The sequence below is a fragment of the Bombus flavifrons genome, chromosome 7 (genome assembly GCF_040668555.2).
Source record: "Bombus flavifrons isolate JBK064 chromosome 7, iyBomFlav1_principal, whole genome shotgun sequence".
In the NCBI taxonomy this organism is placed as follows: domain Eukaryota; kingdom Metazoa; phylum Arthropoda; class Insecta; order Hymenoptera; family Apidae; genus Bombus; species Bombus flavifrons.
Window position 1 is genome coordinate 15,826,549 of NC_138448.1, and position 25,251 is coordinate 15,851,799.

Sequence of the window (25,251 nt, forward strand, 5' to 3'; positions counted from 1 at the left end):
TTTGTCGCGTCTCGACCCATTTTCCAAAATTAAATTTTATTCAACGATCCTTCTCTTACATCGTTGTGTAACCTAATCTCAACCTAACCCCATTCGATGCATGGAAATCTAACCTAACAAAATCGGCAAATTCTTGAAAATCCGTTATTTATACAGTATCTTTCGATCTAAACGGCGTAATTATAAGAACAAATTTATCGTAGGACCACTAAAATCACCTCAAAATATAAATTGTAGGCGTAAAGCGACAACACTTACATATCTGATGTACACTGATATATCGTCTATATACATCGTTCGCCGATAGTCCACAAAACTGCCTATAGACAATGTGGTTTGTCCATTAGGACTGTGCCAAGTACTCGGGTATACCTGTGTGTTGATGAGTCGAGGATGTGTTGGAGACGAAACACACGGATCGTTGTTATCTATCTTTATAAAAACGCGACTGTCGCCAAGCGGGCTGTCCTGTCGAATCCAGCGTAGACCAGACTTTACCTTCGAATCGTGGGACGCCACGAGGACTACAGTTAAACAAATGGAACGCAGTGCGGTACAGATTGTAAATGGAGGATGCTTTTGCGAAACATCTGTGGGTTTTCTCTGGACACTGTGCACTGTGTAAATTTCAAAGAGAAGAGAGCACGATAGGTGTTAATTTTTCGTACGATTAGAGTAACGTTCATTCACTGGGAGACGTTCATTCACTGAACAGATCGCCTTATGTAATTAGATGTCCATCTGTCAAATCCCTGTGTATCAAGAGATTTATATATCTTGCTTTTACTATTTGCAGCACTTCTCGTTCCTTCCACCCTCATGGGTCAATTCTATAATTCATACAACCACATCTTTATCTTAGAATTATTCCCGAATACTTTCTTCCTCAAATCTCGTACCTGCCTTACCGCTAACCTAGCTTTTTTTAGCCTAAGTTGATTACGTGGTTCCTAGTACTTCCGCTTTTATCGAACGTAAAACTTTCGACCTCCTCTGTCCTCTCCTTACGAATTTGAAAAAAAGACGTTAAGAAAAATAGCTCCCAATGTTAATACTAATTTTGTGAACGGGAAAATTATCAGAATAAATATAAGGCATAAGGAATAATATACAGAAACAAGTAAAAAACATATAAACATCGTAAATACGAAGTATGCATATGTTATTAAATATTACTTAGTTGACTATCACAGATAATTATTGAATATTAGATATAGTCACAAATATTAAAAGCGAAATGTATGCCAATATTAAGAAACATTGATTCTAGCGTTAATATCATTCTTTCGAGCAAAATATTATGCCCCATTCTAGTGTTTCAATTGACGTTAGGCCGCGCTTAACGACCTCTGCTACAAGATCATTTCCTGTCGCAAACATATACCAAAACAAGATAATCTCGTAGCGTATCATTGTGCAATTGCCATTTCGCACTCCTATGTTTTTCGTGGGAACCGAAGTTAACTGTAACCAAAAACGATTAAAAACCAGTAGTGTATCCAATGAAAGATACTTTTGGAACTGTCAGAGCATAAAACTTGATGTTATAGTATCACAGTCGAAGGTCAAAACTGAGAAAATCTGTTACAGAAAACGGTTAGAGGCAACGTGATATTTTTCTAACCTCATTTCATTATGTGTTCCCGACCTTTCTTACTTTTGTGACCTAGATCACTGCAGGATACTTAAAAAAGAAAGTAATATATAATAAAAGTAATATAAAAAAAGTAATAAAAAGAAATATACTACAGTATCCCGTTTTAATAATATAAAGTTCACCTTGAGGCCCTTTAGCGACTAAAGCGTAGACCGGAGCTTAGTCTATCAATTAAACCGCCATTTTTCTTTATTTAGTGACACATAGATGCTTTTTTTTAAAGAAGAAGAATACCATTCTTTTTCTGTCTGAGCCTGCTTTTTAAATGTATTCACAGTATTCAAGATTCCTATCGTATTTATTTACTTATATATTTATCTACTTATTTACTTATTTTTTATTTGTGTACTACACGCGATATTTGTCCGATAGGTTAGGATGACTTCCGGTTTATAACTTCCATGTATATACAGTAACAAACCGAACTATTACTACATATCAACTTACGTATGTCGTAAAATTTTGTTTCAATTTTGTAAATAACAAGACTAAAATATTCTTTTCGTTTCTCAACTTGCAATTCTTATAGCTCAAACTATGATACAATCAGCTATCTAAACGCTTAACGTTAATGAATTTTAGTATTAGTGTCTTACAAAGGATGACATAGTAAAGAATATTTTGTCATACGCTCGAGTAGTTTCAATGTAAGATAAGGTAAACAAGTAGAAAAAAGAGATATGAGACGTTATATAATGAAATGGAAGCCAGCAAATCTTGTTTAATAATCTAGACTTTAGTCTTTGATAGAACAAGAAATGCAAAAGTTGTAACGATAGAGATTATGTAAGTTTTAAAAATATATAACGTGGTTTCCAACATTCATATAAGTATCTACTCAGACATAATAGATGTATCGAACTGGGAACATATACAGGGTGGTTGGTAACTGGTGGTACAAGCGGAAAGGGGGTGATGCTACTCGAAAAAAGAAGTCGAAAATATAGAATAAACATTTTTTTTTTTAATTTTTTCTTTTTTTTTTTAATTTTTCCATCGAGACAACGACAGTGAGATCCGTTATAACGTACCGCACGCGTACCAAGCGAAAATTCAAAGTCGATTTTCTCGAAAACAAAGCCTCGAACGAAAAATTTGTATTCTATATTTTTGACTTCTTTTTTCGCGTAGAATCACCCCCTTTCCGCTTGTACCACCAGTTACCAACCACCCTGTATACGTATATTCACCTATTCTGTATTAATTCTAACGTTCCATTGCATTTTCTAATAGTATCTCCCTTAGCTTTTTACTTTTAGTTAGTTGGATTTATTTAATTGTATAATAATAATTGAACAAAATGATTAAATGAATAACTATTAAATAAAATAGTAGAAAATAATAAAAAAGTATATATTTATCGAACTTGTACAACTTTTATAAATACATTGGTTCTACAGAACTTTACAAAATGAAAAATGGTTTTCTTATGAAAGATAAGGTTTAATCAATTACAAATATTTGCAATATAAAAGTTATACAGGGTGGTTGGTAACTGGTGGTACAAGCGGAAAGGAGGTGATTCTACGCGAAAAAAGAAGTCGAAAATATAGAATAAAATTTTTTTTTTTTAATTTTTCCATCGAGACAACGATCTACAGTGAGATCCGTTATAACGTACCGCACGCGTGCCGAGCGAAAATTCAAAGTCGATTTTCTCGAAAACAAAGCCTCAAACGAAAAGTTTTTATTCTATATTTTCGATTTCTTTTTTCGCGTAGAATCACTCCCTTTCCGCTTGTACCACCAGTTACAAACCAACCTGTATAAGTATATTACTTCCATAGAACTCTACGAGAAGAAAAACTGTTTTTTTACGTAAAATAGAATTTAATCGGTTCTATGCTGTTTGGTAGGGGAGAAAGGAGGAGGAAGAGAATAAATTTGCAAGAAATAAACAATGAAAAATTAGTCTGTTCGATTTGGATTTTCAACGAATGTCCGATTGAATATTATGATTTTCATCTTTTTGTCTCGGGGAAAATTTAAGACTGTTTGTGTCCATTGTGTCCAGCCCCTTGTGTATTTCAAAATACACAAGTTAATATTTGCAGTTGTTAAACAGAAGCAACAGGTATTCATCTATCAGTAACTTTCATAATCTCAATTAAAAGAAAGAATTCAAATCATGCAAAAATCGTCAAGACTATTAACTCGTCTTTTTTTTACTTCTAGTCAGGAAAGAGATATGATTTATGATGATAAAATTCACGCAATACCGACACAGAAACTTTTTATGCCCATATATTCTGTGCATTATACGAAACATTTAAAAATTTCATCAGCACTTCGACGAGACCCGACTATCGTGATTATTTTGGTCAAATTTAAAAGCCATGTGGAAATGCACGTAAAAATTACGATATACTGACTTTGGTCTTGGCTGTTTTTTTTTTTTTTTTTTTTTTTTTAATTATCTCTTAATTCTCAGTTGTTATTATTTCTATCTTTCAATTTATATATCCTATCTCGTCTCTCTGTAGAATATAGAACCTTTCGTAATACAGTTAATAGTTGAATTTACGAGTAGATATTTCCTTATCTATACACTCACGATCATATATCAATTTGACACTAAATTCCAAATTTTACTGCGATAAATATAAACATTTATGACTGAACGATTCTTTCAACAAAGTCTAAGAAGAAACATAGTTTCTTGTTTATTTTTATTGGTCCTTAGTTCACACGTGTAGCCATAAAGTAGTCTCGAGACTATCTGCAAGTCACGCTTAAGAGCACACGTGTCTTTAAATCTCTGCATACCCGCAAACTCCATCTGCATCGAGCTATATTATAGACTGTAATGAATTTAAATTAATCTTTTAATTATCTTTCTATTCTACGCTTAATTATCTTCTTATCGCATTCTACATACTTTTTTTTTTCATTTATTTGTCATACTTGAGACCTTGTAGAGTCCAACACGTATGATTGATCGAATAAAAAGAGTTCTATCTGACTATTAATTTCTAAATAAGCATTTGCCAGTATCGTCCAATTTTGATAGTTATTACTCGAATGAAGTAACCGAAAGAAATATACAGGGTCATTGGTAACTGGTGGTACAAGGGGAAAGGGGGTGATTCTACGCGAAAAAAGAAGTCGAAAATATAGAATAAAAATTTTTTTAAAAATCTACAGTGAGATCCGTTATAACGAGACGTGATAAGTGCACGCGTACCGAGCGAAAATTCAAAGTCGATTTTCTCGAAAACAAAGCCTCGAACGAAAAATTTTTATTCTATATTTTCGACTTCTTTTTTCGCGTAGAATCACCCCCTTTTCGCTTGTACCATCAGTTACCAACCACCCTGTATAATAAAATAAAACCAAATACCACGAGTATTGTGCGTATTCTATGCAGTTTTGTATTCACGGAATTTCCTACAAATGTAAGGAACAAATTCTGCGGCTCTATACACGTTAAGAGACAACGATGAATTTTTCGACGAAGATTTAATCGCTGCAAATTTTCACCGCAAGCGACAAATAATTAATCTTTAAATCTGATCCACCAACTTGGGATATTTGTAATTGTCAAACGATCGTTAGTCAGATACTTTTGAATTGCCTTAAACGAACGTCCGTTATCTACTCGTTGATCGCTAATAACCACGCACGATGCCCGTATCTAATATAATTAGACTCGTGAATTGGAAAAGCTTCACGGGCAACTTCTTCATACCTTAGATATCATAAAACCAGGCTACATATCTGCAGACTATAAATATTTCGAAACTCGTTATTCACGGCCGCACGAAATACGTGACTTCGCATCGGTAAAATTCATTTGAGAATTCGTTTTATAACGAAAGAAGAGATGCCACGGTTCCATCAAATTTGCGAGTGCTTGTTCGTTTGGGACGCGTGCGCATAAGCTGTAAGATTAGCGCCGGTAAATCACCCGTCACGATCGCTTTTATTACCACTGCCGAGCAAAAGCTACAACCGTACCTCTAAATATAGCTGAAAAGCTGCAGCAGAGAGTCGAGGTTAAGCTTCGTTCACATTAGTCAAGATACTCGAGTTCGAGCCATTTAAATTTGAGTAACCTAATTTTGAAAGGCTAACCAATAGAAGGTAAAAAGGAAAGAGATAGTGTATGCGAGTGAATAAGAAAATGCAGGGTGTATCGGTAATCGTGGCACGATCGACAAGGGAGGTTTCTACGTGAATATTATAAAGATGATCAGTCGTTAACATATTCAGTACGTACGTTTTACACTGTCGTTATATCGTTATTTCACACGGTTTGTTACCGAAAAATTAAGTAATCAGTCGGTCGACTCGGTTTACTAAGTTGCTTGAAACTTGGCCGATTAACTAAGCTGGTTTAGGTCGGTACGATATCGATAAGTGGAAAGTTGAAAATAACGTAACGTAACGTAGCAACTACTGCTTCTTTCGAGTCAGGGAACAATCGAAGAAACCTTGGTTTCATCTGAAAGCTCAAAAGCATATTTTAAACCAAGTAAGATGACAAATTTTGCATTCGTAGAAAATTTGAAAATATATAACAAATAAGGAAGAATATACAGGGTGGTTGGTAACTGGTGGTACAAGCGGAAAGGGGGTGATTCTACGCGAAAAAAGAAGTCGAAAATATAGAATAAACATTTTTCCTTTGAGGCTTTGTTTTCGAGAAAATCGACTTTGAATTTTCGCTCGGTACGCGTGCACTTTATCACGTCTCGTTATAACGGATCTCATTGTAGATTTTTAAAAAAATTAAAAAAAAAAAATATTTTATTCTATATTTTCGACTTCTTTTTTCGCGTAGAATCACCCCCTTTCCTCTTGTACCACCAGTTACCAACCACCCTGTATATAAAATATTCGAAATATAACACTCGCGTTATTTTATTTAGTGGATGATCCACATTTCTATATTGGTTCCATCTCTTTGGTCGTGTCGATCAAAATATAAATTTGCAAAAATATCCACAGCCTAATTATTACACAAATCTAGTGATTTAATTAACGAGAGTAGAATCTCGAAAAACTATCATTTTCGTTAATACAATTTTACGTAATGTCCGAGTAAAGTGAATGACAATTCCACGGTGGTGAAGATGTTTCAAATTATTGAAATTTAGTACCCGATACAGGCGAGCGATTTTTGCCTGCGCAATATCGCTACAGCTATATGTGTTCGTTTGTTTTCCTAGTTTAAAAACACCGAGGACAGACATATTATAATCGCAGCGATATCGCCCAGAGAAAAGTCACTCGTTCGCATCGGGCCTTAAATCGCTTAAATTCAGATAACTCGACCATTTTGAACGAAGCTTTAAGAAGCGTTTGAAATTCGTAGCGTAGATCGATGCGCATGCGCAACAACGACCAACGCGGATTCGAAGCAGATGTCACACTAAACGTTGAACGTCGTTGACGACCGTTTTCAACGGTCTGTCACGCGAGCCAAAGAACGCTGCACGTGAATCGCGTGTGCGATACGAAATTGCTTCGTGCGACGATAATTTCCTCTGGTCAATCTCGCTAACGCTATATAGCGATAGAAGCAAGTTCAGCATATACCGTAGCATCCTGTCTAACACGACGAGGAAATTGCTATCGGCCTCGCGATGACATAATTTGAAAAATAAGGATAGAAACGAAACGCTTCTTAAGAAAATACGCAATAACGGAAGAAACATTTTACAGTGACAAACATCGAACAGAAACTAAAATACGTTTCGCGACAGTCATGCAATTAAAATATATTCATTATTCTGTCTATTAATAAAACTAATCTCCGATCAAACTTATTATTGGATAAGACCATATACTTCTCATAATTATATACGAGGGTCGGCTAGAAGGTAATATCTATTTACGTATCGAAGCCATATAAAACGATGGAATGTACTTGTAGAAGGTCACCTAGCTTCACGCTTTCCTGTTTAAATAACTAGTATCGTTGTAGTTTCGTACGTAACGACGATGCGAATTGAAAATCCCGCTGACGACGAAACGCGGTCTGTCGCGCTTCCCCGCTTTTTCGATGCTTTGAAAACGCTCGTTCAAGAGGAACGCACCCACGAACTGCATCAATTTACGGTAATAAGACCTTGATCGAATCATTCGTAAGACTATGCGGGGATTCGGTACTAAGGGTAAGGAAACTGTACGTAATCGTAAGCGTCCGGCCATTACAGAGAATAACGCAAACACATCGCTAATTATTAGGGGTTAGGTGAATCGAAGATATCGAATTTAACCAATTCAAACATCCCGTTTGTTCGTACGACCAATTTAAAGGGACAAGGCATCGAGTACGATCAAAGACGCCGCTCGCTGTACCCCTACTGTTTGATATTGTAGCATGTTGGCATGTCGCTATTCCAGCATTTCTTTGGACTTTGCCAGGCAACGGTATGTAACGCCGACTCTGTATACGTAGATACCCTGCGGACTGCGTCCGTAATACATACGTACGTCACAAGATGATGGAAAGGTGTAGGAAAATGAACAAATCACCGGTGGTAGGCTGTAAAGAAAGAACAAAATATCGTTAGTGGAAGCTATTCATTTTTCGAGATCTTTGATCTTAGGTATCTCGCAACATGCAAATAACCCATAACTACTCATCGTTGAGTTATGATGTTTGGAACGTGGCGTCGGAAGCAGCGAAAAATAATCTTCCGTTACGCGTTCCAGCATATTTTCCCTGACAAATTGAGCAACTTTCGGTTCACCCCTTTTTTTTAATAGACCATTTTTTTTTTTTTTTTTTTTTAAATAACCGAACGAGGTTGTTAACTGAATTTTAAATTTTTGTAAGAAGCGTGTCTAATTTGGTATTACTAATACCATGGTGTTTTTAATCTTCTTTTAATAATTGATAATTGTAATTGCGCGAAAATCAAATTCTTGAAAATTGAAAATATTTATTTATTACGTAGATGAATTTGAAAAATCGAAAGAAATCTCTCATAAATTACGCAAAACGATGTAAAAATATGAAACACCATCAGTAGTAGGTACGAATATTTTTGGCCCTGCAGCTTTCAAAATTATTTTTACAACAAAATTACCGTTACAAGGGAGAGAAGGATATCGCGAGTTTACTTCTTAAAAAAAAAAAAAATGGAAAAAGTTTCCATAGCCTATTTCTCTAGAGAAATCGTGGTTTCCGCTTCAAACCATAATTAAATTTCGTTCTTGCATATTTTTTATATTTAATTACTGTCTTGTGATCGTGGTTGAAAGCTGATAAATACGGGAAATTATGATTTCTCAGGATATGGACAATCTATATGTATTTTTAACGACAATTTAAAAAGTGTGTTTTAAAGTAGTTTTATTTCAACCAAGTAACCCGTACAAGTTGCAGAAGCAAAAAGATTGTTTCGCAGTGGCCTCGTATTTTTGCAATGCAATGCAATGCGATTTTTCAATCCTTGAGCGTAGAAATGTAAAAACTGGTTAATTTCTAGGATTTCTTATTCAAAGAAAGGTGTCTTTAGAACAAGGAAATTGTTACAGAGGTTTTTTAATTTTATTGTTTTGTTAAATTTATCGAAGATTTTTGCAAGACGATCTCCGATTCTCGATTGTAGCAACGAACTTTTCGTTTGAATTTTATCTTCATCAACATTTCTATAAAATTCTATACATTTTTTTATAATTCTATACGTATTCATCCAATGTATTTTAAAAGAATATCCTTATACCAAATTCAACTTAATTTATTTTACAATTAACATAAAAATTTCAAAGTCTGTTATCTTATATTACGGAAGCCAAATTTTTCGAAATGTATTTAGTCGGACTTACACACGTAACTGTTTCTCTATTAAGACTCGCTTCTCTGTAAATCTCGCAGTTAACGAGAGGGAATTGCAATAAGCGCGTAATAGCAACGAGAAAACTAGCAAGCCAATTACATATTTTAAAATGTATTAAAAAACCTTGCCTATGACGTCAAGCGATATAGACGCTGCTTCAACCGCGTATATTTATTTTTACTGCCAAAACTTAACACGTTCTAACCTTTCTTTTGTCTGTTGCGTTTCGAGCAAGCTGTTTGCCGATACGTTAATGCATTTTGCGAACAAAATACTAAAGTCACCCCGTATCTGCGTCACGAGCAGCGATTCATTCTCACAACTTGCTGTCGATAGGTGAACATCCATGTTTTTTTCTCGAAATAAATACGATCCCTGGTCCGTTGCAGTTTTCGACTTTTTTCCTTCATATCTCGATCTCGCCTCAGTTTAACTTTTTCGAGGTTAACCGGTGCGTGAAAGATAGATTTCAAAGTAACTTTTTAGTATAATTTGTCTGACGTCGTTGAGACGTCATTTGAGACGTATATTGGGACGTACGGTTCCACGATAAATAAAAGAACTCGATATATTCTATTTTAAAAGCGGTATCATTGGACACCGTAACACCTCAGCATTGTATTACTCGATATCGTAATTTTTAATTTCGTTGAATTTTCTTATTAATCTCTATCGCGGAAAAGATATAAAATAAAGTTAGACATGTTAAATTTTAATAATCTAACTTCGTTCAAGTTACTTTTTATTAATTATATTTAACTTAGAGTAACGGTTATTATTGTTATTATTAATTCTAACCTTTCACATGGACATCTACATTTCTGGTATCTTTAATTACTGCTTTTTAACTTTATCGAATGATCGTCTAATTGCTATGACGATAAATAATGCAAGATTTACATCATATGGTAATTACATATCATGTATCCTAGAAAAAACTCCATAAATGATATAGCATTTTACTTAAACTTATCGTTCAATATAATTTACTAATGAATTACCGCGTAATTTACCCCCAACATCTTAATTCATTCTCCGAAAATTGTGAAACTTCTATATATACTATGTATACGTGTGTGTACGTTGTATTTTTTGTTTATAGGTGTATTTGTAGATTTACGATATAATTATTGGTTTTCATTGAAAATGGAATATTTTGAATAATAAAAAAATTAAATACAGTCAGGTTTGTAGCTAGTTAATCAAATAATTAGTGTTACGAAGAATTAACGGAAACATTAATTTTTCTTGGTAATTTAATTCGTTCTGTCTTTTATTTTTATCGCGCCTTTGTTCGAATTGCTTGTATTTATATAAAATTTCTTTCTCATAATGACGTGTCTAACCATCAACCACAGAGACAATGAAAGTTCGCGCTCCTTAGTTCCAGACAAAGGAATCGTAAAAAGCGCAGCGCTTTTTGCTATTAATTCTCATTTTCAAGCGCGTAACAGGATATCTATGAATCACCACGTGTCGAATTTCCGAGTGTCAGAGATTAAGAGAAACTTAACACCAGATCTGAACACCGAATGATAAATGCCATAGATGAAGATTACGCGTAATATATTTTAGCGCGTTGTAGATAATTTGTGGTGTTTCGAAAAAGATTTATAAACTATCGCACGAGTAAATAAAGAGTTCTATCGACCTAACAGATATTTATGATAATTATCGGTATCTCGTGCACCTGACCGATTTCGATAATTTTTGAATACGTTGTAGAAATTAACATTTTAGACAACTTTTTCTCATACGTGTAACCGACGCTCGACCTTGGTTTCCGAGATATTCGCAAAAAAACTGTCGGTACCGCTACAGCGAATTCTACACACACACACATATATATATCTATATACACACATATATATACATATATATATATCTATCTATCTAACAAATAATCTATGGCAGGTGTTTGAATACATGCGTGAGTCACTGTAGATATTCGGTGGAGTTTCCAAAACATAAACAAGGTTTGCATTTACTGCAAAAGCAGAAATCAAGCTCGAGTTTGGACGATGGGTTTCTTTATTAAACCTGTTGATCTATGCGGGTAACAGTCTGTTTAACTTCTCTCATAAACGTCTGGTAGATTAATCAAACATTTTTAAATGATCGAAATCACAGTGTATTTCGAACGAAAATAACTGCATCTTGACTGCTGATAGCTGAACGAGAGGAACGGCTGGAACAATGAATAAGAACTGGAATTGAATGAACTGGCGAAATAGGGCAATTTTTCTTGAAATTATGGCGCGTAATCTCTCAATATACATACATATTGCGGCACAGTGTTACCATCAGAGTATATTTAGACTTAACGGATTTTCCCGTATGCGCATTCTGTGAAAATATCCATGCAACACACGAGTAGACCGTACCTTGTGCTAGATTATTCCTATGTTTCAAATATGTATAATAATAAATATATATTATTACATTTATAATAATAAACAATTTACAGGATAATTTTCAAAAATCGAAGACCGAAACAAAAATTTTTATTACCTACGTTCCATCTTCTTAATTATGCTCATAACAATGCGAATTTGCATAAATATCCGCTGTTTATTAATAACATAGAACAACGAAACTTTACGAAACTCGTTTGTAAAATCATCGATAAATTTCGTTTCTTTCTTATCGTTTCAGAATTGCGTCACATTTATTATACATGAATGGTTGGAGATTCGCCAGACATCGTCGGAGAAGGATCGATTTCAGATCTAGGAGATCTAGAGGGATGGTGGAATAATCATGCGATAGTGGTCTGGAGTTTCGCCCTTTTTGGCTGTTTCTTACTCAATGTCATACTTCTACTGGCATTCCTCGTACGTCCGTCGCTACGGACCATTTCCAACAGGTTATTCTTCATTTTATTATCCTACTAATGTAACAGAACCATGCTATATTATATTGTAATACCATATTATATTGTTAGACTTCAGATAATCATGCAAAAAGAAAAATACATCTTTCTTAATTACACCATATCACGTCAAGATCCATATAAAAACAGAATTGGATGTATTACAATATTATTACGTGACAAGGAACACATTGTTTCTGTTTGCAGGTTTGTCATGAACCTAACCGTGTCAAACCTGTTGGTCTGCGCCATCATGAACCCCCTACTAATAATGGACGCTGTTTCAACATCTTCCAACTCCTCCATACTCGACTCTGCACCTGTACTGAATATTTGTTCAATGTCAGAGGGCGCGATGGCGGTAGTAACAACATCTTCGGTCTTCTCAGTCCTGTTAATCGCTGTGGATCAATACTTTGCCGTGATGGATCCTCTACGTTACCGTGCTCGTGTGGACAAACTGAAATGCGGGATTCTAATCCTCTCCACCTGGATGATCTCCATAGTTTTCGGCTTTCTCGCTTTCTTCAACTCAAATCCTCAAAGTCTTTGGCTTTTCTGCATCTCCAAAGAACAAAATTCCTTAAATTTCACCACAGAATCGACTGTCACAGTATTGGAGAACAAAACCAATAACAACGAGCTCAATACCAGTGCAATTCCTGAAATAGTGGAAACTATTAGTCTCAATGACGACATGGATCTCATAGAGAATACTACTGTGATCTTTGATACGCTTATAGACGATACAATCACTTATGGCTTTATTTATGCCATTGTTTATACCATATTTGCTTATTTCATCCCATTCATTGCCGTCTGCTGGATCTATGTCACTATTTACGTAGCTGCACATAGAAATTCAGAAAGAGCTAGAAGAAGTGGCTCTAGGCCTATATTATCTTCAGCAAGCTTTACCGAAGAGCAGAATGGCCCTTTGAGGATCCAACGTCTTCAGGCGGATACTGTAGAGGATATTAGAAAGTTACCTAAGATATCGAGTTTGTCTTCGATTGACGAGACCAGCGAGACTATGCAACCCACTGGTCAGTTGTCTAGAAGGCGATCCTTTGCTTCTTCTATAGATATGGATGCATCTTCTCCACCTGAAGAAGCGGAGGATAAAAAGCCTTCTAGAATTGTTTTTACGGTTGGTCCACAGATAGTTGAAGTCTCTCAATCTACAAATGAAGAAAACTATATTAATGATAATTTAAGCAATTGTAATTCAGTAATGGAGAAAGATGCTAGGGAGAGTAAGTGTCAGGATTTGCAGAAGCAAGATTTGCAAACTTCGGGATACGAAGAGACGAAAGAATCGTCTAGAGATCTAAAAGAGCACGAACAGATGAACAATTGGATCTCAAAAAGTTTTATCGACGAGAGCAGTGATTCTGAGGAAGAAACTCGCTTTGACTGCTTCGATAAAAAATTCTCACCTCTCTGTAACTATTCTTCGAATTTATACCAAGAGTCACTGCAAGTCTCTGAAATTGTCAAAGAAGAAAATAATGAAACCAAACAGAACGATATTAACAACGATCGAAAAGAAGAACATTTGGTACAAGTAGAAGTCGAGTTGAAGAACCAAATATTGAGTCAAGGAGACTCGGAATTATCAGTGAATTTTTCAGAAACGAGGCCCAACCGTAGGTTATCGTCATCCTTGAATAAAGACGCTTCTCTATCTCATACATATGAAAATAGTAACAAGACTGAAAAGACTAACGGTAGCAGCGTTACGGAATCGTCCTCGTGTTTGCTAACACCAATAGTGACAATAACCCCAGCGCCAAGCAAGAACGACAACCTGCATCGTGTTTCGAGCGTGAGGAGCACCTCGAGCTACATACACTCTCTAAAGGACAGGATAAGCAATGGTTCTATATTTAGGCACAGAGAGGAGACGAGGGCGGCGCGAATAAGTGCTCTGGTGATCGTGATGGGTCTGATCTGCTGGTCGCCGTACGTGATATTACTGGTAATGAAGAATCTACCTCGATCCACTGACCAACATTTGCCCCATAAATACGACGTGTTGGCCTCCAGCCTCTTGATCTTGGCCGCGTATATCAGCCCACTGTTGTTCGGCTATAGATCAAAAAGAGTGAAACGCGAGTTAAGAAGGTTCTTCTGCTTCAGAAGAGAATTATCTTATAAGAACAATAGAAGCTTAATGGCTAAAAAGGTGTTGAGGAGGAGACACAGTAGTAATCTCAGTCACTTTGAGATGGATCATAAATATAATATATTCAGTTGCATGTATGGGAAGAATCGATGGCCCAAGGAGAAGGTTCAATTTGTCCAAGTACCAGACACAGCGCTGGCTGTGGAAACATGCAGGAGTAGCTTCTCTAGTGGAGCCAGTACTCAGATCTCCAGCACCTCGACGGAGGAATGTTGAGAACCATGATGTTCCTGACTTAATCATGTTCATAGGCTTCTTTTTATATTGGAGATGGTTTTTGTGGAGTACTTAATGCGCAGTTAATTGTGTGCAGGTGTTTCGGTTGGTTTTAGATGAGATGTTGATAGGTTTTGAGCGAGCAAGTAGAATTGGTTATATTCAGTGATTTGAAGAAATAGTCGAGTGATTTAGAGAAATAGAGCCACTAATATTTTAATAATAATAATAGGTTGGAAAAGAAAGAAATCTTTAACTACAGATTGTTCATCTCTGGAAAAAGCTTGAGTTTTTATCTAGTTTCTACAATTTGATAGAGAACTTTAAAAACATTACCAGTTGAATATCTTCAATACTTAAAAATATATATTAAAAATATATATGTCATTAAAAACAATAACTATATTAAATTTTAATAGTATAGAGATCAAATTCTCAAGTAAGAATCTGTAATTAAGGATTGATCTTGAAGGAAATTGAGATGTATAGAGATTTTATTTCAAGACGGATATCTGTTTAGTTTTTTTTTTAAATAAACAATGTTCTGTCTATCTATATCCAATTTTAATACTTTGAAAGAAACTCTCTTCATAGAAAGAAATCATACTCACATTGAAAAATGATTGATTTAATAGAACATTGGTGCTAATGATAGAACAGTGGTTGTTGATATACTGTGCAGAAATAACTTCAATTTTTAAACAAGATATTAAACTGCAGTCATTACAACCATTTGACTCAAAACTATAAAAATATATTATCTAAAACTATAAAAATTATAAAAATATATATTCAATACTCTTTGTTGTAAATGAAGTTTGAACCAGGTAATGGTTAAAGTCTACAATTTATTACAAGAAAGAAAGAAAAACTGCATTCATACTTTGATCATCAGAAAATATTTTTCTAAAAAAAAAAGATCGTAAAATAAATGTTATTTTACTTATAATAACAAATATTTTCTTAGATGTATTTAACTCTTCAGAAAAATCTAATATAACTAACTTTATATAATATAAAAAATCTTTCACTTTTTTTTTTTTAGAGAATATTTTCTTTCAATGAAAAGTAAAATTAAATGTAAAATATAATTTAAATTCAGATCTATGCAAATGGCCAAATAATAGAGAAATGTTTTTAACATTGTATCTACTTACCAAATCTTTACAATAGTAAAATATGCCTGTAATTTCCCTATGTGTTAACTATAAATAACTGTAAATTATTTCTGTACATAAATCATGAAAGTTTAGTAAAATAATTATAAGTTATTTTGTAAGACAATTATAAATGAAAACAAAAGAAGTGTATTATTCTATTGAGAAAGGGAAATTAAATTATACAGTCTTTCTATAGATGTAATCAATATCAATAAACATTTCTTTCGAAATTAGAAAATAACTGGTGACAGGAATATTAGGATGGAGTATCTATAAATGAATACAGATCATGCACAATTAGTATTTAGAAGAATCAACGTGAAAAACAAACTGAAGAACCATTCTGCAGTATAACAAACAACTAATTCCTAATTCCTGTAACGAGCCTATAAATAATAATAAGCTAGTTATAAGATAAAAAGCGTGAATTAGTCAGTATACACAAAATCATACTTGTCAGTCATATATGATTCCTTTAATACACAGAGATGAATATGTGTAAGACATAACATTATGTTTGTTCCACTAATTATTCGTACTACTTTTTCAATGAGATGTCAATAGTATTATCTAGGTATGTATATATGTATACATACATATATGTAAGGTATTTAATGTTTATGTAACATTGGATTATGTTATTTATAGGAGTAAATTAATAATACTGTCAACGAGGCTGTACAGAAGATATATAGATCCTTATGTTTGTTCAAGTGATGATATCCACATTTTGCGCCATGATATCTGTAAAATATCAGGAATTATATGCATTGTTCTGTTCACAATCATAATTATACATATGTATATATATATATATATACATATATATCATATGTACAATCCACATATATAGCAGAGATCATAGCTATTAACTAAATAATACAATAACTAATTGAAACTTATCACACACTATTAATGATACCTAAAATAGTATTGGTAAGAAATCTATATTTTTATTCATTGAATTTATTAATCTGAATTGGTTAACTAATGAAATTAAAATTTAAATCATTCAGGAATGGAGAAATCGTTGAAATTGAATGTTTTGATTACTAAATAGAAATTCGCAGATACATAGAAAGTTCTTGGCCAATCATATTCTTACACAAATTCATATTTTTATGGTGGAATTTAAATATAGGCATTTATTGCATTCACTAAATATTATTATAGGTACTTTATCTTGTATGTTTTCTGTATATTATGTTTTATAATATATTATATAATATATTATGTTCATTCTATACATTTCTGAATTTTCCAATTTTCTCTCTTTAAATCTCATTGCCAGTACAATACTTGTGGTCTCTACTATATCTCATAGCACAGATCATATGATTGAATCGTTTCACAGACATACAATAACGAAGTTGTCAGGTGAAGTGTTATACACAAGACACTTTTTACATCTCTTGTGTATCCAATGACACTTCACATAAAACGTTCACTGTAACATGTTTTGTTATTACAGAACTATTCAGTGATGTACAGTATGCAACACTTGAATAAATTATATATGTGTTTATTACCGATATAAACGAAGATCACATAGGAAAAATATGACAAATTCATTTTTGTTGATTTCGTGATTTTTAAATTGCGGGCACTTATGTCCATGACTCATACTTCCGCAAATTCGATTTAGAAAATGGAATCTAAGTAAACATTCGTTTTGACTTTTAAGTACTATAATTATACTATATTTTGAATATTTTATCTCTGTATTTTGTACTTTCAAATTTCCTATAAATGCATAATTTGAATGTCACTTATAGAGTAACTAAAAATACTTTAATACAGTCGAACTTCAGGAACTCGAATTTCAAGGGAAAAGCTAAAATCTTTGACCTATGGAGACTATGTCGAATTTTATTTTTCGAGAAATTTAAGAGAAATTTAACGAGCGAAAACGGTTTAAAAATGCTTTGATTAATATTTTTTTAATTGTAGAGGCTCGAAAAAAAAGGAATTCATCTTTCAAAGATGGACTACCTATTTGGAATTTAGAAAAGTGAATAGCAGTTTAACTTATATAGGTTGCATTTGCTGAACGCGCGCAGGTGGTGCGAGGGTCAGGAGTATGGTGGATGCAGGTTGATTAGGTTACGGTATTTCATTATAAGATGTAGATACGTATATACCTATTACTTCGAGTCGTAATCAAATTTTTACTTATAGATCCCATTTTTACCTATTTTGTGAAAGTTTTTAAGTTAAAGAAGTTCGAGGTATCGAAGTTTGACTATATAAATAGTTCTAGGTATATAATATGTGTAGAGCGCAGACTTCTATGCAAATCATATTTTTATGAATTCAACCGAAGGAATGGAAATTAAATAGAAAATTGTTCTATCCACTAAATATCATGATTAGCGCTTTACTTTGGATGTATTATATATTTCTGCATATTTTGTCTATTTTGTATTGTATCATTTTCATATAAATGCATAAATATCCACAAGCTAAATATGGATTTGTTTGGTAACATGCGTTTGGTTAACAGCATATTGAATTCAAAATGAAAGCGTGACTTAGTATGTTTTTCCCTTGTGGTTTTCAAATTTCGAAGTATTTTCGCCAGTAAACGTGTACATATGTAAATATGTAATATACACACCTTCAACACACGCAACAATAATATTTCATGACAAGTTTTTTGAGCCTTGAAGTAATCGAGGATAGTTTTTCTTAACTATTTTGTACATTACAAATAAAGGATAATTTTTTATTTATATTAAATAATTTGTACATAAAGGAAATGATTTGATGATGAATCTTGCTATAAGTATATTTGTTGTGTATCGTGTGTTACACAGTTGGTGCGACGTGTGTGTTTTCGAAATATGTATTTTTATATATCTGTCGAGACGCGTAAATACATGTATGTATATTCAATAGGCTGTTTTTAAAATACAGTGAAAAATAAAAATTATTCTTTTGGCTTATTATTTTTATCAAGTATAAACTGTAGAAGTACTTACATCTCCCCACTGAATAAGTTAGAGTTATTTGAGTCAAACCAAGCAATTTGTCATTCATTAAATTTGATTATAAGCGATTTTTTGAGTAATTTGCAATAATAAAAGTATTCATATTCTTGTAATTGTTGAATTAAACAATTTATTCAAATTTCCATTTATATTATAATGGCTTGTTATGTTTCAACTAATCAATCAAAAGTTGTTGACATTCTTAGTTATAATCATCTCAATTCAGTAGCGTGTGTATATTAATATTATTTCCAGAAGTTGCTTTGTTGTGGACAAATAACGTTTCTGTTGACTTCACCGTTGACCTTATCATACTCACCGTAATTAAGGTGCTAGACAGAACATTATTTTATTATAATATTCACAGGATCTAGGAAATTAACTAGAAATTTATTAAAAAGACATTCAAAAATTTCTAACATCAATGAAAAATTGAATTTTTTAATCAAGAGGACATTTTAATTTCGATTGTTGAAGACTTTATATAATTTAACCTGTCGAGATCTAATTTCGATTTAATTATTAAATTTGATCAGAAATTAATTATCCTATTGTCATACTTTTCGCGGCGAAAGAAGAAACAAAACGTCATACGTATTTGAATAGCTGTCATGAAAGTCGAAGTTCGACACATTGCTAGTAAAGCCACGTTTCGCGAAATACACATTATGTTATATATTAATTAATCGATTTATTTTGATACGTAGTATATAAAAATATTAAAATTACCCTACAAAGACAATTTTATTGCAAGAATAAACAATGAAAAATTTTTAACACTTAAAAATGTTATTAGTTAAAATAAATAATTTTAATAATTATTCCCATAGCTTGTCTATTTATTTGTTTATTGATGCCTCATTTGGCCTTCCGGATCTTGAGGAGCTTTGGTTTTTACATCCTTATATCTATTCTTCTCTACACGATAGTGCAAATACAGCATACATATGAGTTACTGTGAGCAATAAGGGCGAAGTGAATAAAAGCATGTTTTCCATATAGGTGAACCTCGATAAATACAACTCGACAATATTTCTCGAGAAACGAAGATGATTTTCAATTTTTTAAATGGAAGGACGATTGAATGGGACAGGGTGGGACAGTAGGGACCGTGGAGTTCGACCTAAATTATCCGCAACGTTTTATATAAACTTGAGAATCTTAAATTAAAATAATTTGCTTTTCTACTTGTTACGCTATTTCCTTTCTTCTTCTATTCTCGATAATAACGATTAAAAATCGATTAATGCATTAAACGATATATCATTGCTTAAAATGAGATCGATATTATCTGCATTAAAAAATCGAATTACAATATGGAGATTTTCGCAATGGAATATTTCAGTAATAACAGGTTTTCGCGGAATAACTTTGGTATTTTTGTAATCTACGCGTTAAAACGAATCGATAGATGTAGACGACATTACATTTCGTGAAACGTGGCTTCTTACATGAATACATCTAAAATAGTTCTGTATTTCAATCCCGATATTACGTATTTACAACCAATCTTTGATGGTTATGAAGTTACGATCTTCTATAACCTAGAATTTTCGAATCGATGTGGTGGTGGTGGATATAATCGAGGAAGTTCTAAAGTTGGTACTCGTCCTTCGTCGTTAGTGAAGGTATTATTGTCATATCCAAATTCTGGTTTCCTACTAATTTCCGTTTTCGATTCTTCTTTTTTGGCTCCGTCCATCAAGAACATGGTTAGGAAGAACATAATAGAACCTAAATATTAATAATAATATACAATAATAATTTCATAATTCATGTATTAAATATTAATTAACTACGCGTTCAGAATATTATTTCGCATAATTCGAAACTTAACCATGAAAATATACGTTGTACATGTGCATGTACAATACAGATCGTACTTTGTGATTAAAGAGATTCTATAGTTTAAAATAAGATGAAAATCAGAGTAATAAAATTGTATTGGAAACTCTGTTTTTTAAAAATTGGTATTTGTACGTAAGTAATTAAAAATTCCAATAAATTCCAATATTCACAATATATTTTCAAATTTAATTTTCTCAAAAAATGGGACATTAAAGAGAAAACATTTATTCTATTTTTGTTATTTATATTCATACGTGGAATATATTTTTGCCAACTGCATACTCCTATCCTGTTAAAAACGAGATCTCTAAAGGAATTTTGTTACTTTTGACTTTCGTTTTATCTTGTACCATAGAGTCTGCCTGATTTCATTTGTATCACGAACTACAACTTACGGTATATAAAATATGGATATATATAAATATGGAAAATACAAATAAGGATAAAAAATGGATTACAAGGTAATTGATTATAAATTAATAAAATGATACATGTAAATCGATACTTCAATATTAATGTGAAATACTTACTAATACCATAGAAACCGGCATAATAAATATAAAGAGATTCTCGAAATCCGATGGCCATTCTGGTTGGTTCGACCAGTATTGGTAAATTTCCACCGATATTGTTCATCACGAACAAAAAGGCACCAATAGTAGTTGACCTGAGGTGAAGAGGAACTATTTCTACGACCACTGCAAACACGATTCCAAACCACATTTCGGCTGCAATCAAAATAAGGTACGCGTTAACTCGATAATATATTTGCTTAGTTTGAATTTTAACATTAAAACTACCAGAGTAGTCAAAATGACCAATTCGTATTTTTTTAGAGAAATATAGGTTTATGACAGTGCGTTTCACGGATAAGAAAGATATCATTTTTCATTGATAAATATTTATATGTCGGAGATGTAGGGATGGCGGGCCTTTCTTTTGGAATTTTGGGAAGATTCCCAATACTTTCGGTTAAACTGTTTGTTTAAGCTGTTCAATATAGTATTATAACAGTGGACTTGAGGTTGAGGTGACACTGCCGGTCACCGAACGTAGCCACGGTCTCGGGATGAACGTAGAAGTACTAATGTTGAGGGACACACGTTGTATTAACAAGTCCCGAGGCGGGAGCAATAACGGCTCTACGCGAGCCTAGTAACGGTGCCTGGAATTTTGTTGATAACCCTGATCAATATGCAATTGACAATTGTGATCGTGTCAGTCTTCTATTTGTATGATCACCTTGGAGAGTTGATACACAACGTCAAACGATTAGTCAAAAAGATACCGAACGTCATAGCAAACGTCATTTCAAGAAAGCTTATAACTAAATGTTCAAAAAGTTGTCCCGTTGACCGTGGATTCGTTAAACCCGAGAACATTGTTTATTTAAGAGTGACTTTACGTTATACAGTTAAACCTTGTTTAATCAACTCCTGTACATATTACTGTAAATATAAACCTTTGAACAACTATAATGGCTAGTCCTAATGAAGAAACGCAAGGCGCCTCAAGAACCAGCACCAACCCAACAAACCCGATTAACCCGACATATATATTCTCTTTTATTTTTCATTTTATTATTTCCCAGAATATCGTTCATAGATAAAAAAGAATTTTATACATTTACATTGGCATATGCCACATGACAGTACACTTTTACGATTTTTATGGACTTTTTGTGAAACGTTATACTTACTGTTACTGCTGTTTGGCCTTAGTTTCCGAGATATTTGCGAAAGACTATAGTTACTACTACACGGAATCCTACGTAGAATTGAGCGGGTCATTTAATCCAATCGCTGGCAACTAATACAGACGCATACACTGCCGCAAACTCTCAATTCCACGTAGGATTCTTTGTAGTAGTAACTACAGTTTTTCGCAAATATCTCGGATACTAAGACCGACCACCGCTAACATGTATAGGAAAAAGTTTGAGGAGAAGATTGAGTTCTATCTGTGCATTTAGCAAAATTAACGACGTAGAATTATGTCCAGTATGGAAATCATTTAACTTTCGCTCGAAACATTTTCCGATATCATGAATTATTTTGGTAATGTTCTCAGGGATCGATGTAAATGGAACACCCGGTATTAACATACACTACCAATATACAAAACTATATTTAAACGTAGAACGTTTAGTAAATACAGTAAATATAAAGGATATTCTTTCGAATGCCACCGTTGATCGAGATCATTGGACGAGATAGTGGTCTCGAGGTATAAAAGCTCTTATACAGGGTGTCCCGCGTAATGTGGCCAACCGATCAGAGATTGATTCTACGTGCGAAGATAAGCCGAAAATATAGAATAAAATTTTGTCCAAGGGTTTTTATCTAATTGTCAAGTAGGTATGAGAGAACAACGAGTAGCAGATTATTCTGTATATGCGAAAATAAGTCCAAAATGTGGAACAGAATCTTCCCACTTAAGGCTTCATTTTCAACGAAGTAGAGTTTCAACTTTTGGTCGCGTTATGCGACCTATGTACATATACGTAATCTTCGCTACTATCAGATGCTCTGTTCGGGGTTTTCGACGAAATTACTTATCCTAGCTCATCCCAACCTGAGCTTACTTTTTACGAATTGTTATACTAATTGCCGAACAATGTGTCTGATTGATAACAGCGAGATCTATTTATAGGTATATAGAGACTTGTGCACCTGTACCTTTCGGAAGCACAGCAAATCCAAATTATACTTTACAAAAAGCATATTTAAATTTACTTACCAAAGAAATATGAAATGCCAAGGGTGATCATAGCCCATAAAGGATTGAAGTATACCGAGCCAAATGCAAACGGTGTTGCAATTATTTGGCTGATGGCCAAAACAGCAACTCGCGATCTAATACCCATTTTCGCAACAAATTTATCGCTAATTACTCCACCGACCACAACACCGATGCTACCGATCACTATAGTCACCGCGAACAGCCACCAGCCTAAATCGTAGTCGGGGAAGTAATCTCTGTAATAGAGGTCGCAATTGTAAGCGAAGCACATTCCACCTGAAAGCAAGAGAATTGTTTTTAAATAATTTCAAATATGTTTCAAACGTATAGGTATGTGAACCGAATTGTTGTAAATGCGAATTGTAAAAGAGTCGTTTATTGTCTTTCTTTTTATTAAAAGGCCAGTTTTGCTCTAACTTGGAAGAAGACTTTAGGATCTGAGAAGAATCTGAACCCTTAAATACTTGTATTATTATATTATCGTATACGTTAGATTACTAAAATTCAGGGTATTTCGTTTTACTTTCTATTTTGCATTCTCCGTGATAAAGTTTAATAATGAAATTCAATTAAATAAAAAATTCGAAAATCAAGTAATCTAATCTTAAATTGTTGTGTTCGTCGTTGATAGTAGTTAAGAGTTGATTTATACGAAGAAAAATTTGCAGAAGTATTTTGAAGATAATATTTATAGGATTGAAGGAGATCTAATATTTTTCTTTGTACATCTCTTCGTTTAAAAACGAGGGAAATTGAAATCTTGAAAAGCTCGACGCCTCTTGTAACACGCAAGAAATATTTTAAACTGCATATTAATTCATACAATGCTTGAACGACTTAAACACGTAAAGATTTTATTCCGCACGATTCGTCGATATTAAAAAAGAATACGACTAAATAAATATATAGATGTCGTAAATTTAGACACAGAGAATGTAAAATGCGAAAGATTAAGATTAAAATTAAGATTCACGAATAACAATAAGCAATGTAAATAAATATTTCCTTATAGACATATATTAGAAATATAGACATTTAAATAAATAATTAATTAAATAAATTTGAACGCAAGTCATATAAAATACCAACAAATTTACTATACACGATCCATCGATACTAAAGGCGAATGTAAATAAACAAATAAATCTCTGAGTATTAGAAATTTTGCTGGAATAAACCAGGCTGGTAGACGCTAATATACCCTTCGAATGCATTTTTCAATCCTTTGCATCAAGGTATTGCCTTTTACCGCAATGTCTGATGCTGGCAGCCAAGCATAATACTATAATCCTCGGTTGTAGGATTACTTTCCAAACTGGCACTTTCTTTCCATCGGTATTCGTTTCCTCCTCGCCGATTGTTTTTCGTTGCGGTTCGGAAAGAGTAAAAGTAAAAGCAGCTATAATCAGTCCGATTATACCAGCTCCATAGTAGCATGCTCTCCATCCCTAAAAACGATAAAGATAATTCATCGTCATTGTTAAATCTCGGTAGACTAATAGATGAAATTTATCGAATCAGATTATTTAGATAACAAATATTAACATCTTTTGATTATTATGATTTGTTATGTATAGAGAGGATTCGAGGTTTTTCCAGTTGAACACGAATATTAGTATATTCTGTAATTATTATTGTGTGATAATAAGGCTCTCACCTAACAGACCTATACCTTAGACACAACGAGAGAAGACAGAAAGCGAGTGTTTCGTTCAAGATCTGCTAGTGTGGACTCTTCGGTAAGGCTCTCACTTAACTTATTGTGTGATAATAATGTGTGTAATA

General features: G+C 33.4%; 2 protein-coding genes across 3 annotated transcripts in view; one reads left to right on the top strand and one right to left on the bottom strand.

The window, feature by feature from the left end:
- LOC138181685 (uncharacterized) overlaps positions 1-15,711 on the top strand; it is a 37,392-nt gene extending 21,681 nt beyond the window's left edge. Inside the window, exons 2-3 of the mRNA XM_069116739.1 lie at positions 12,106-12,316; positions 12,530-15,711. Coding sequence (XP_068972840.1) covers positions 12,132-12,316; positions 12,530-14,726 — 2,382 coding nt within the window. The 5' untranslated portion in view covers positions 12,106-12,131 and the 3' untranslated portion in view covers positions 14,727-15,711. The remainder of the gene's footprint in view (positions 1-12,105; positions 12,317-12,529) is intronic.
- Positions 15,712-18,980: 3,269 nt separating this feature from the next.
- The window catches only part of LOC138181693 (hexuronate transporter), a 30,679-nt gene continuing 24,408 nt past the window's right edge, over positions 18,981-25,251 (bottom strand). For both annotated transcript variants that reach the window (XM_069116754.1, XM_069116755.1), the window contains 4 exons: positions 24,716-24,914; positions 23,464-23,742; positions 21,255-21,452; positions 18,981-20,610 (listed from right to left, as the gene is read on the bottom strand). In XM_069116754.1, the coding sequence (XP_068972855.1) occupies positions 20,414-20,610; positions 21,255-21,452; positions 23,464-23,742; positions 24,716-24,914 (873 nt within the window). In that variant the 3' untranslated portion in view covers positions 18,981-20,413. The remainder of the gene's footprint in view (positions 20,611-21,254; positions 21,453-23,463; positions 23,743-24,715; positions 24,915-25,251) is intronic.